Source organism: Cetorhinus maximus, unplaced genomic scaffold (assembly GCF_964194155.1).
Source record: "Cetorhinus maximus unplaced genomic scaffold, sCetMax3.hap1.1 HAP1_SCAFFOLD_200, whole genome shotgun sequence".
Classification (NCBI taxonomy): Eukaryota; Metazoa; Chordata; class Chondrichthyes; order Lamniformes; family Cetorhinidae; genus Cetorhinus; species Cetorhinus maximus.
In genome coordinates this window covers 497,871-512,222 of record NW_027596178.1, presented here as the reverse complement: position 1 = coordinate 512,222, position 14,352 = coordinate 497,871, and the positions used below count along the sequence as shown (strand labels likewise).

At 42.9% G+C, this 14,352-nt stretch overlaps 1 protein-coding gene across 1 annotated transcript in view; it reads right to left on the bottom strand.

Moving 5' to 3' along the window:
* Positions 1-14,109, bottom strand: part of mogs (mannosyl-oligosaccharide glucosidase) — an 81,677-nt gene extending 67,568 nt beyond the window's left edge. The window contains exon 1 of the mRNA XM_078535019.1: positions 13,712-14,109. Within this exon, the coding sequence (XP_078391145.1) occupies positions 13,712-14,072 (361 nt within the window). The 5' untranslated portion in view covers positions 14,073-14,109. The remainder of the gene's footprint in view (positions 1-13,711) is intronic.
* Positions 14,110-14,352: the final 243 nt, after the last annotated feature.

Sequence of the window (14,352 nt, the reverse complement as noted above, 5' to 3'; positions counted from 1 at the left end):
ACTTGTTCTTGAAAATATACAATGTTTTGATCCCAACGACTTTCTGTGGTAACAAATTCCACGGGCTCACCACTCTCTGGGTGAAGAAATTTCTCCTCATCTCAGTCCTAATTGGTCTACCCCATCCTCAGACTGTGACCCCTGGTTCTGGACTTCCCCACTATCGGGAACATCCTTCCTGCATCTACCCTGTCTGGTCCTGTTAGAATTTTATAGGTTTCTATGAGATCCCCCCCTCATTCTTCTGAACTCCAGCGAATATAATACTAACCGACTCAATCTCTCCTCATATGTCAGTCCCGTCAATCCAGGAATCAGTCTGGTAAACCTTCGCTGCACTGCCTCTATAGCAAGAACATCCTTCCTCAGATTAGGAGATGAAAACTGCACACAATATTCCAGATGTGGTCTCACCAAGGCCCTGTACAATTGCAGCAAGACATCCCTGCTCCTGTACTCGAATCCTCTGGCTATGAAGGCCAACATGCCATTTGCCTTCTTTACCACCAGCCACAGCTACATGCTTACCTTCAGCGACTGGTGTACAAGGGCACCCAGGTCTCGTTGCACATTCCCCTCTTTCAATTTATAGCCATTCAGATAATAATCTGCCTTCCTGTTTTTGCTACCAAAGTGGAAAACCTCACATTTATCCACATTATACAGCATCTGCCATGCATTTACCCACTCACTCAGCTTGTCCAAATCACACTGAAGCATCCCTACATCCTCCTCACAGCTCACCCTCCCACCCAGCTTTGTGTCATCTGCAAATTTGGAGATATTACATTTAATTCCCGCATCTAAATCATTAATATATATTGTGAATAACTGTGGTCCCAGCACCGATCCCTGCAGTACCCTATTAGTCACTGCCTGCCATTCGGAAAAAGACCCGTTTATTCCTACTCTTTGTTTCCTGTCTGCCAACTAGTTTTCTATCCATCTCAATACACTACCCCCAATCCCAAGCGCTTTAATTTTACACGCCAATCTCTTATGTGGGACTTTGTCGAAAGCCTTCTGAAAGTCCAAATAAACCACATCCTCTGGCTCCCCCTCATCAACTCTACGAGTTACATCCTCGAAAAATTCCAGTAGATTTGTCAAGCATGATTTCCCTTTCATAAATCCATGCTGACTCTGTCCGATTCTGCCACTGTTTTCCACGTGCTCAGCTATTAAATCTTTTATAATGGACTCTAGGATTTTCCCCACTACCAACGTCAGGCTGACTGGTCTATAATTCCGTTTTCTCTCTGCCTCCCTTTTTAAATAGTGGGGTTACATTAGCTACCCTCCAATCTGTAGGAACTGTTCCAGTGTCTATAGAATCTCGGAAGATGACCACCAATGCATCCACTATTTCTAGGACCACTTCCTTAGGTACTCTGGGATGTAGATTATCAGGCCCCAGGGATTTATCGGCTTTCAATCCCATCAATTTCCCCCACACCATTTCCCTACTAATACTGATTTCTTTCCGTTCCTCCCTCTCACTAAACCCTGTGTTCCCCAACATTTCTGGTATGTTATTAGTGTTCTCCTTTGTGAAGGCAGAACCAAAGTATGTATTTAGTTGGTCAGCCATTTCTTTGTTCCCCATTATAATTTTCCCTGTTTCTGACTGTAAGGGACCTACATTTGTCTTCACCAATCTTTTTCTCCACACATACCTAGAGAAACCTTTACAGTCAGTTTTTATGTTCCCTGCAAGCTTACTCTCGTACTCTATTTTCCCCTTCTTAATCAATCCCTTGGTCCTCCATTGCTGAATTTTAAACTGCTCCTAATCCTCAGAAACAGCGAATTTCAGACCGGTTAGCCTAACATCAGTAGTAGGGCAAATGCTAGAGTCTACTATAAATGATGTGATAACAGGATACTTAGGAAACATCAACGGGATTGGACAAAGTCTAATTTATGGAAGGGAAATCATGTTTGACAAACCTACTGGAGTTCTTTGAGGACGTGTCATGAAGAGACATTAAGGTCTATAATGTTACTGGAAATTATTTTGTAATTGGAACTGTAGTAGGGTCTGTGTCTATTTGTGTGTTAATTGGATTAAAGCCAGCTAGTCTGGGTGTTTTGACGTGTTGTAGTTTTGAGATGTTAATTAGATAAACGTAAGGAGGATAGAAGGTAAAATGTAAATTTGCATTTGTTGAATAAACCACAATAACTTTTAAACAAATCCCCAACGTTGAATGAGTAAAATCTTGCACCTAGCTGGGAGACGCCAAGCAATGTGTATATATTACCAATAAAATTGGTGGAATGAAAGGGTTTATTGTTAGGAGAGGTAAAATTAAAAGCCTAGGAAGCAATGTAATCGGAGAGAGCATAGGAAATATGGGCTTTTGTGGCGCCAAATGTACTATATCAGTTTAAAGTCATGCCATTTGGTATGAAGAATGCACCTGCGACATTTCAAAGATGGACAAACAAAGTAATTCCAGGTCTAGGCAATTGTGCTGTTTATGTTGATGATCTAATTGTTTTCAGTCAGACGTGGGAGGAGCATTTACAGCATCTGGAAGAATTATTTATTACTAAAAGCTAATTTGGTGATGAACTTGGCTAAAAGTGAATTTGCAAAAGCGCAAGTTACGTATCTAGGCCGTACCATTGGACATGGTAAGGTGGCTCCAAGAGACGTGAAACTCAAGGCTATTGTAGATTTCCCAATGCCTACAACAATACAAAGTTTTGAGATTTCTGGGCATGAGTGTGTTTTACCGGAAATCTGTACCAAATTTTAGCCGCGTGGTTGCTTAACTGACTGAACTATTGAAAAAAGAACAAGAAGTTTCAATGGACACTGGAGTGTCAGAGGTTTGAAAACTATTAACTAAGGCACCAGTTTTGGCAGCATCCAATTATGCCAAGCAATTTAAGTTGGCTGTTGACTCAAGCGATATAGGCATTGGGGCCATACTGTTACAAGATGATGACACTGGAATTGAAAAACCGCTAGGGTATTTTTCATGGAAACTGAATATACAACAGAGAAGATATTCAATAATTGAAATGGAGATGGTGGGTTTGGTGCTAGCATTGCAGCATTTTGAAATCTATGTGGCAAACAATTCATCAGAAACAACTGTTTATACAGACCACAATCACAGAAGCACACAGTGCAGAACAGGCCCTTCGGCCCATCTAGTCTGCACCGACATGTGAGAAACACCTGACCTACCTACCTAATCCCATTTACCAGCTCTTGGCCCATAGCCTTGAATGTTATGACATGCCAGGTGCTCATCCAGGTACTTTTTAAAGGATGTGAGGCAACCCGCCTCCACCACCCTCCCAGGCAACGCATTCCAGACCGTCACCACCCTCTGGGTAAAAAAGTTTTTCCTCACATCCCCCCTAAACCTCCTGCCCCTCACCTTGAACTTATGTCCCCTCATGACTGACCCTTCAACTTAGAGGAACAGCTGCTCCCTATCCACTCTGTCCATGCCCCTTATAATCTTGTACACCTCGATCAGGTTGCCCCTCAGTCTTCTCTGCTCCAATGAAAACAACCCAAGTGTATCCAACCTCTCTTCATAACTTAAATATTTCATCTCAGGCAACATCCTGGTGAATCTCCTCTGCACCCCCTCCAGTGCAATCACATCCTTCATATAATGTGGCAACCAGAACTGCACACAGTATTCCAGCTGTGGCCTCACCAAGGTTCTATACAAACTCCAACATGATCTCCCTACTTTTGTAATCTATGCCTCGATTGATAAAGGCAAGTGTCCCATATGCCTTTTTCACCACCCCACTAACATATCCCTTCACCTTCAGAGATCTATGGACACACACGCCAAGGTCCCTTTGTTCCTCAGAACTTCCTAGTGTCATGCTGTTCGTTGAATACTTCCTTGTCAAATTACTCCTTCCAAAGTGTATCACCTCACACTTTTCTGGGTTAAATTCCATCTGCCACTTATCTGCCCATTTGACCATTCCGTCTATATCTTCCTGTAGCCCAAGATATTCAACCTCACTGTTAACCACCCAGCCAATCTTTGCGTCATCCACAAACTTACTAATCCTACCCCCCACATAGTCATCTATGTCGTTTATATAAATGACAAATGATAGGGGACCCAGCACAGATCCCTATGGTACGCCACTGGACACTGGCTTCCAGTCACTAAAGCAGCCTTCTGTCATCACCTTCTGTCTCCTACAACTAAGCCAGTTTTGAATCCACCTTATCAAATTAATTAGCTTAGGGCCAGCTTTAATGTATAGTACTTTTGAGATGTTAATTAGATAAACGTAAGGAGGGGAAGATAAAGTGTACATTTGCATTTGTTGAATAAACCATTCAAAATAATGAGTAAAATCTTGCACCTAACTGGGAGACGCCAAATAACGTGTTTATATTACTAATAAAATTGGTGAAATAAAAGGGTTTGTTGTTAGGAGAGGTAAGATTAAAAGCCTATGATGCAATGGAAAATTTATATTCAAAGGAAAGGCTAGGTATAAACAGAAAGGAGTTTGTGTGTGTAGGTCAAAGGCATTTCAGATCTAACCGGCCTGTAAGCTTACAACTGCGTCTGCAAAGGAACCAAATTGCAAGGAACCTCATTTTGAATTTGTACGGTCAAATGTGCTTTGCCTGGTGTGTGTTTAAAGTCTATGAGCCACTGATGCCTTGGTGAAAATTTACCTGGGACTGATTAATTTGGGGACTTGTTTAAAAGTTATTATGGGAGTAATTTGTAGACATGTGTATGTGTTTAATTTATTGTTAAATTAATAAGTGTTTAATTTAGTTTTATATTAAAAAAACCTTTCGAAACTCATTGGTCTTTTTCCTGAATTCCGATCTACATCTCAAACATACCAATTGAAAATATAGGTTATGACAGTTGTTCGTTTCCCTCTGGGATTTAAACAACTCAGTCTTTACCAACTGCTATGTCATAATAGAACAAAACTAGTAGAACAGATAAGGGAGAACCAGTGTATGTGGTGTATTTGGATCTTCAGAAAGCTTTTGATAAAGTCCCACATAAGACGTTAGTGTGTAAAATTAAAGCACATGGGATTGGGAGTAATATACTGGCATGGATCGAGAATTGGCTAGCAGAGGGGAAACAGGGAGTAGAAATAAATGGGTCTTTTTCAGAGTGGTGACTTGCCGCGTACCACAGGGATCAGTGCTTAGGCCCCAGCAATTCACAATATACATCAATGATTTGGATGATGGAACCAAATGCAATATTTCCAAGTTGGCTGACGACACGAAACTTGGTGGGAATGTGAGCGATGAGGGGGGTGTTAAGAGGCTTAAAGGCAATTTAGACAGGTTGAGTGAGTAGGCAAATACATGGCAGATGCAGTATAACATGGATAAGTGTGAAGTTATCCACTGCGGTAGGAAGAACAGAATGGCAGAGTATTATGGTGATAGATTGGGAAATGTTGATGTACAAAGGGACCTGGGTGCCCTTGCACACCAATCATTGAAAGTAAGCATGCAGGTGCAGCAAGCAGTTAAGGCAAATGGTATATTGGCCTTCATTGTGAGAGGACATGATACAGGAGCAAGGATGTCTTACTGCAGCTGTACAGGGCCTGGAGTATTGAGTACAGTTTTAGCCTCCTTACCTAAGAAAGGATATACTTACCATAAAGGGAGTGCAACGATGGTTCTTCGGATGGCAGGATTGTCGTATGAGGAGAGATTGGGCCGACTAGGCATGTATTCACTGGAGCTTAGAAAAATGAGAGGGGATCTCATTGAAACATATAAAATTCTGACAGGAATGGACAGACTGGATGCAGGGATGATATTTCCTCTGGCTGGGGAGGGCATCTAGAAGGGGTCACAGTCTCAGGATATGGGGTAGACCATTTAGGACTAAGATGAGGAGAAACCTCTTCACTCAGAGAGTGGTGAACCTATGGAATTCTCTACCACAAAAGGCTGTGGAGGCCAAGTCACAATATATTTATGAAAGAAATAGATCAATTTCTGGACTCTTAAAGCGTCAAGGGGTATGGGGAGAGCATAGGTGTACGGCATTGAGATAGAGGATCAGCCATTATCGTACTGAATGGCGGAGCCAACTCGGATGACTGAATGACATACTTCTGCTCCTAATTTCTATGTCTATGTTTAATGCTGCAACCTGCGGAGTAGTGGGGCTGGTCAAACAATACACTCCTCCCAACACAGTTGTAACATAGATTGGGGACTCTTGGAAATTATTTTGGAATTGGAATTGTAGTAGGGTCTGTGTCTGTGTGTGGCTTAATTGGGTTAAAGCCAGCGGGATTTGAAACACAGACAATGGGTGACAAGGCGCGGAATAATAATAATTGGTAAAAAGGGATAAAAGGATGGAGATCAGGTTTCTTATACTGTGGTAAACCAAAATGGAAGTTGCAAAGGCCTTTCTAGAGGTGAAATACTTAAACCCTGACTGGTTTACAAAAAGTAACCAAGACTAAGCTAATGTGATTGGCAGAGAAGTTGCAGTTGGAATTAACCATAGGGGCAAGGAAAGCAGACATGTCTGAGATAATAGCGAAGGATTTGAAATTGGAAGGGATACAAGAGAGACCACGTTTTCCAGGGGGTGACTCAATTGAGTTAGATAGAATTCAGTTGCAAATGAAGCAGCATGAATACGAAATGGAACAGAAAAAAATTGGATTTTTAAAAATTGAGTGGGGGTGAAAGAGAAAGGAAAGAAAAGGGAAGAGAAAGAGTGATGAGAAAACTTGAAAAATAGAGAATGGAAATGCGGAAACTCGACCTCCAGAGAGAGAAGTTAGCAAGGGAGGAAAGGGAGAAGGAAAAAGAAAGAGACACAAAGGAGGGAGAGAAGGAACAAGGAAGGGAATACCAGCTCAAAAGGTTGGAATTTTTTTTTTAAAAAAAGGTCTCAGATGCTGAGGAAGGTTCTGACCCAAAGCCCAGGGGGAAGATGTTTAAATTTGTACAGGCCCTTCCAAAGTTTGAGGAAAGGGATGTAGAGGCATTCTTTATTTCATTTGAGAAGGTTGCTCAGCAAATGGAATGACCAAACACTTTCAGAAGAGCTTTCTGTGGATTATGATGCAGTAAAAAGGGCTGGTCTTAGTGCGTATGAATTGGTCCCTGAAGCATACAGGCAGAAATTTCAAAACGCAAGGGGAACATCCTGGGCAGACCGACATTGAAGTTGAGAGGGTAAAGCAATTTTGACCTTTGGAAACAGGCATTAAAAGGTAGAGGCAACATATGCAGCTCTTAGGGAAATTATTCTCCTGGAAGAACTTAAAAATCCAATCCCTCCAGCAGTTAGAACCCATGTTGAAGACCAGAAGGTTGCAACAGCTAAACAGGCAGTGGAGATGGCTGACGATTATGAACTAGTTCATAAATCCACAATATATTTATGAAAGAAATAGATCGATTTCTGGACTCTTAAGCGTCAAGGGGTATGGGGAGGGCATAGGCGTACTGCATTGAGATAGACACTCTACCATTACCACCAAGCCAGGGGATCAACACTGATTTAGAGTGCAGGAGGGCATGCCTGGAGCAGCACCAGGCAAACCTAAAAATGAGGTGTCAACCTGGTGAAGCTACACCATGAAACTACTTCCGTGCCAAACAGCATAACCAGCAAGTGACAGACGGAGCTAAGCGATCCCACAACCAACAGATCGTGAATAGGGGTGGACAATTAATCAGCCATTATCATACTGAATGGCGGAGCCAACTGGGATGCCTGAATGACATACTTCTGCTCCTAATTTCTATGTCTATGAAACATTTTTCCATCATCGCCAGAAACCCAAGAAAGATAGAAGGTGGGAAGATGAAAGGAAAGCAAGTAGCCAGGGAAGAGAAGGGGCAGCTGGGAATTCCCCGGAAACAACTCCTCAGACCAGAAAGGAAGGTGCTGAGAGTGGAAGTGATATTTGAAGTCCAAAGTGTTTGCATTGTAACGGGTTGGGACACGTACATGCAGATTGCTGGAAGTTGCGCAGGAAATCCATGGGACTTATTGGGGTACTTAAGGGCGATTCAGGAAAAGGAGCCTTGACTGAAAATATAACAGATCAAGTTGTAGTGATAACTGCAGCTATAAAACCGAGTGTGAACACTGGTGAGAGTTCATCAGAGGTGAGTGAGATACATGAGAGTTATAAAGAATTCTTGTCACAAGGAACAGTAACCCCTTATCCCCTCAATGAGGCAACCAAACCTATAATTATATTAAGAGATAAGAGATATGGGAGCCACTCAAACACTTTTGCTGGGGAAAGGCATAGCTTTTCACCTAGAAAGCGCATTAAAAGTCCACGTTTTAATACATGGTATTGGTGGGGAGTACATACCCAATCCATTGTACCAGGTGCACTTGGAGTGTTACCTAATGTCTGGGACAGTGACGGTAGGGATTGTTCAGAAGTTAACCGTAGACGGAGTTGACTTACTCTTGGGAAATGATTTAGCCAGAGTGAAGGTAGTAGCTTCTCCAATAATTATGGAAAGCCCAAGTAAGGTGAAGAGGTGGAGAAGTGACAGCAAAAGGTTCCAGGAATTTTTCCCTCATGTCTGATGACCCGAGTAATGGTTAAACAAAGTCCATCGTCGGAACTCAAAGTGATAACACAAAGATATATGGCTAGTGAAACTTTCTTTAAAGAATTAGATAATCTGAAAGAAACGTTTAGTAAATCTTCTCCAGTTGATGCTTGACAAGCTGATCTGGACTTAAGTAAGATAGCACCATCAGGCTAGTCAAGCAACAGCCTGACATAGTCATACACACCAAATCATTCCTTACAGACAATGTCCCAGACACCAGCATCAGGACAGATCCAGCAGGGATGGAGGCACAGTGGTATACAGTCGGGAGTTGCCCTTGGAGCCCTCAACAGAGACTCCGGACCCCAAGAAGTCTCATGGCATCAGGTCAAACATGGTCAAGGAAACCTCCTGCTGATAACTACGTATCCCACCCTCCCCCCACCACCCCAGCTGATGAATCAGTTCTCCCCCATATTGAACATCACTTGGAGGAAGCACTGAGGGTGGCAAGGGCACAGAATGTACTCTGAGTGGAGGACTTCAACTTCCATCAAGAGTGGCTCGGTAGCACCATTACTGACCGAGCTGGCCGAGTACTAAAGAACATAGCTGCTAGACTGGGTCTGCGGCAGGTGGTGAGGGAACCAACAAGAGGGAAAAACATACTTGACCTCATCCTCACCAACCTGCCTGCCGCAGATGCAAGTCCATCTTCACATTGAGGATAGCCTCCATCGTGTTGTGCAGCATTACCACCTGCTAAGTGAGATATATTTCCAACAGATCAAGCAACACAGGATTAGGGAACCATGAGGTGCTGTGGACCATCAGCAACAGCAGAACTGTAACCAAAAACAATCTGTAACCTCATGGTCCGGCATATCCCCCACTCTACCATTACCACCAAGCCAGGGGATCAACCCTGGTTCAATGAAGAGTGCAGGAGAACATGCCTGGAGCAGCACCAGGCAAACCTAAAAATGAGGTGTCAACCTGGTGAAGCTACACCACGAAACTACTTCCGTGCCAAACAGCATAACCAGCAAGTGACAGACAGAGCTAAGCTATCCCACAACCAACAGATCGTGAATGGCGGTGGACAATTAAAAAACTCACTGGAGGAGGCGGCTCCAGAAAGATCCCTATCCTCAATGGTGAGGGAGCCCAGCACATCAGTGCAAAAGATAAGGCTGAAACATTTGCAACAATCTTCAGCCAGAAGTGCTGAGTGAATGATCCATCACAGATGCCAGTCTTCACTTAATTTGATTCAGTCCACGTGATATCAAGAACCGGCTGAAGGCACTGGATGCTCCAAAGGCCATGAGCCCTGACAATATTCTGGTAACAGTACTGAAGACTCCTGCTCCAGAACTTGCTATGCCATGAGCTAAGCTGTTCCAGTAAAGCTACAACACTGGCATCTACCCGGCTATGTGGAAAGTTGCTCAGGTATGGCTTGTACACAAAACTCCAACGTGGCCAATTACCACCCCCTCAGTCTACTCTCCATCATCAGTAAAGTGATGGATGGGGTCATCAACAGTGCTATCAAGCGGCACTTGCTTAGCAATAACCTGCTCAATGACACCAAGTTTGGGTTCTGCCAGGGCCACTCAGCTCCTGACCTCATTACAGCCTTGGTTCAAACATGGACTAAAGAGCTGAACTCCAGAGGTGAGGTGAGAGTGACTGTCCTTGACATCAAGGCCACATATGACAGAGTGTGACATTAAGGAGCCCGAGCAAAACTGGAGTCAATGGGAATCGGGGGAAAACTCTCCACTGGTTGCAGTCATACCTAGCACAAAGGAGGATGGTTGTGGTTGTTGGAGGTCAATCATCTCAGCTCCAGGATATCACTGCAGGAGTTCCTCAGGGTAGTGTCCTCGGCCCAACCATCTTCAGCTGCTTCATCAATGACCCTCCTTCCATCATAAGGTCAGAAGTGGGGATTTGTATTGTTCACTGATGATTACACAATATTCAGCATCATTTGCGGTGACTCAGATTCTGAAGAGGTCCATGTCTAAATGCAGCAAGAAGCACAGCGGCAGCAGTGTGTGTACCATCAACAAGATGCACTACAGGAACTCACCAAGCCTCCTTACCCAGCATTTTTCAAACCCACGACCACTGCCATCTAGAAGGACAAGGGCAGCAGATAGATGGGAACACCACCTGGAAGTTCCCCTCCAAGTCACTCACCATCCTGACTTGGAAATATATCACCGTTCCTTCACTGTCGCTGGGTCAAAATCCTGGAGCTCCCTGCGTAACAGCACTGTGGGTGTATACTACACCACTGCAGTAGTTCAAGAAGGCAGCTCACCACCACCTTCTCAGGAGCAATTAGGGATGGGCAATAAATACTGGTCTAGCCAGCGACGCCCATGTCCCATGAATGAATAAAAAAGTCAAGCTGCCTGGTTTAAATTTCAAACAATGTTTAACTGTCAGTCACCATCAACTGGTGCATTCTCCATGGCATCACCTCTACCAGAGTCCACTTGTTAACCAATCAGCACTCTCTTCTCATACAGCATAAACACGTTGTTTTCCCTGGCATTAGTATTTTCTTGCGAATTGTCCTGATGAGTGCAAGACAAAAAAGTCTGACAAAAATGGATTTGGATTGCCAAAAGGCATTTGTGAAGGTGCCGCATAAAAAAGTAGCTATGCAAGATAAGAGCTTATGTAGCTTGGGATAATATATTAGCATGGATAGAGGACTGGTTAACTAACAGGAAGCAAAGAGTAGTAAATGGGTCATTTTCAGGACTGCAAACTGTAACTAGCAGGGTGCCACAGTGATCTATATTAATGATTTGGATGTGGGGACCGAATGTGGCTAAGTTTGCCGACGACAGCACTGTCGCTGGGTCAAAATTCTGGAACTCCCTCACTAATAGCACTGTGGATGTTCCCACACCGCATGGACTGCAGTGGTTCAAGGAGGTGGCTCACCACCACCTTATCAAGGGCAATTAGGGGTGGGCAATAAATGCTGGCCTAGCCAGCGATGCCCGCATCCCATGACCAAATAAATTTTTAAAAACTATAGGTCAGAAAGTATGTTGTCAAGGGATATAGACAGGTTAAATGAGTGGGCAAAAATTTGCCAGATGGAGTATAATGTGGGAAAATGTGAGGGTGTCCACTTTGGCAGGAAGAATAGAAAAGCAACATATTATTTACATGGAAAGAGATTGCACAGCTCTGAGGTACAGAGGGATTTGCGTGTCCTGGAACATGAATCAGGAAAAGTTAGTATGCAGGTACAGCAAGTGATTAGGAAGACAAATGGAATGTTGGTGTTCATTGCAAAAGGAATTGAGTATAAAAGTGGGGAAGTTTTACTGCATGAGACCACATCTGGAGTACTGTGTACAGTTTTGGTCTCCATATTTGAAAAAGGGTATAGATGTGTTAGAAGCAATTCAAAGAAAGTTCACTTGACTGATTCCTGGGATGAAGGGCTTATCCTATGAAGAAAAGTTGAATAGGTTGGGCCTATATTCATTGGAGTTTAGACGAATGACAGGGGATCTTATTGAAACATATGCTTGATAGGGTGGATGCCAGGGGGATGTTTCCTCTTGTTGGGGAGACTAGAACTAGGGGACACAGTTTAAAAATAAGGGGTCTCCCAATTAAGATGGAGATAAGGAAAAATAGTTTCTCTCTGAGGATCATTTGCCTGCGGAGTTCTCTTCCCTGGAGAGTAGTGGAGGCTGGGTCATTGAATTTATTCAAGGCTGAGTTAGACAGATTGCTGATCTACAAAGGAGCCTCAGGTTATGGGGGACAGACAGGAAAATAGAGGTAAGGCCACAACCAGATCAGCCGTGATCTTATCAAATGTTGGGGCAGGCTTGAGAGCCCACTAACCTACTCCTGCTCCTATTTCCTATATTCTTATGAATCTGAAAGTCTCCCACCCTATACCATTTCTCCAGCCATGCATTAACTTGCTTTAACTTGCTGTTCCTACGCTCACTAGCACATAGCATTGGGAGTCCAGAGATTACCTCTGAAATCCTGCTGTTTAGTTTTCTAATTAGCTCCTGAAACTGCTGCCTGTACCTCTGCCCTTTTTTCCTGTCATTGTTTCCAACATGGACCACGATCTCTGGCTGTTCCCTTTTCCACATAGAATGTTCTGTAGCCTCTGAGTGATATCTTTTACCCTAAACAATTCAGCACGTGGGACTCAAAACTTCACAAGAAACACCTGTCATCACCCCAGCCCCACTCGACTATTGAACTTCCACACTTTGCTGTGCCTCTACAGTAATTTTTCCCATGGTGCAGTGGGTTTGTTCTAGACTGCACTCCCAAATCGTTGTCCCTGAAGCACATCCTGCACACAAAACATCCTGGGGTTGGCACAATAGCAGGTGTAGACAGCAACTCTGAGCTGTCCTGCCTTGGTAAACTATGATACAATTTTCCAACTTGGACTATCACTTCCTCAATGATATTGATTTAGAAACACAATGAAAGTTAGTCAAGTTTCCTGGAGGGTTCCAAACTAAGGGCAGTATAGTCTGTTAAAGGAATGATGAAAAGGTGAAGCATCTTCTCAGGATGCCAGTGACACTGACATATCGATTACAAATGAAAATATTAGAGATTTTGTTAATATCATGGTTCCAAACTGAGATGTTAAAATAAGACCCTTGGATGCTCTAATCATACTCTTATGAGCCTGAATAGTTTTGTCATACCATTCTGAAGCTAGTTTTCATCCAGTGCAAGATCTCAGTGGTGTGGAATCCTCTCCATATCTTTTTGAATGTGAAAATATTTGGTAATTGCACTTCTGGCAACTGGTCAGTAATGGATTTAAAATTCCCAGTTTAGTTAAACATGGCCTGTTGTTCCTGAATTTGTACTGAATCCTTGAACAAGTGGCACTTTTCCAATTTAAATGATAAAGTTATTTAATATTTGCTTCTGGTATTGAGTAAAACCTATGTCAATAAAGATATGTAAAGGTTTGAGTTATCTGTGTGTAATAGCACTGTATATCACAATAACATGACATGCTATATTCTTAGCAAAATAATCAACTTAAGATGGTCACCATTCCATAGGATCATTGGAATGAACAGGAATGAGTCATGGTGCAAGAAGTGAGACCATGACTGACTTTACCTGTTACAATTGATTTTTGACTCCTTGTTTTCATTCCAAAGTATACCTGAGGTCGATAGGATCCCCAGTATTTCGCTGGCGACAAAGCAGGGCTTGTACTGTTGCTGTTCAGTATCCGCAATGAGGGGTGAGGTGTTATGATTCTGTTAGCAAGCAAGGATCTCATGTAAATAGCATAGCAAAACCAGCCACTGCTCACAATGCACAGTACAATTGCTATATTGATGCAGATATTTCCCAAATTGGACTTTTTCTTCTTTTCCTTAGTTGGAGGTTTCTTATGATGTCCCGTATTCTTCCCATTTTTTCCATCCACTTTGGAATCAATCAGTCTCTCCTTTTTTACCCTCTGCCGTGCCATGCTTCACTCTGGGAAGAAGAAAAAGGAGGCATTTCAAAACATTTATGGTATATCAGTGCTCATTCTCCCAATTCCCCTAAACAATTTGCAAAAGTGGGGACCAATAAGAAACTTTAAACAGCAAACCAAGAGGTTTCTAAAATAATAAATATATCCAACTAATATTGAGCTGTTGTAGAGGCCAATTTTGGTACCAAATACAAGTCCAACAACAATGAGGAAATACCTGCACAATATTTGGGATCAGCATTTTGATATATACAAAATAAACTGCAACAAC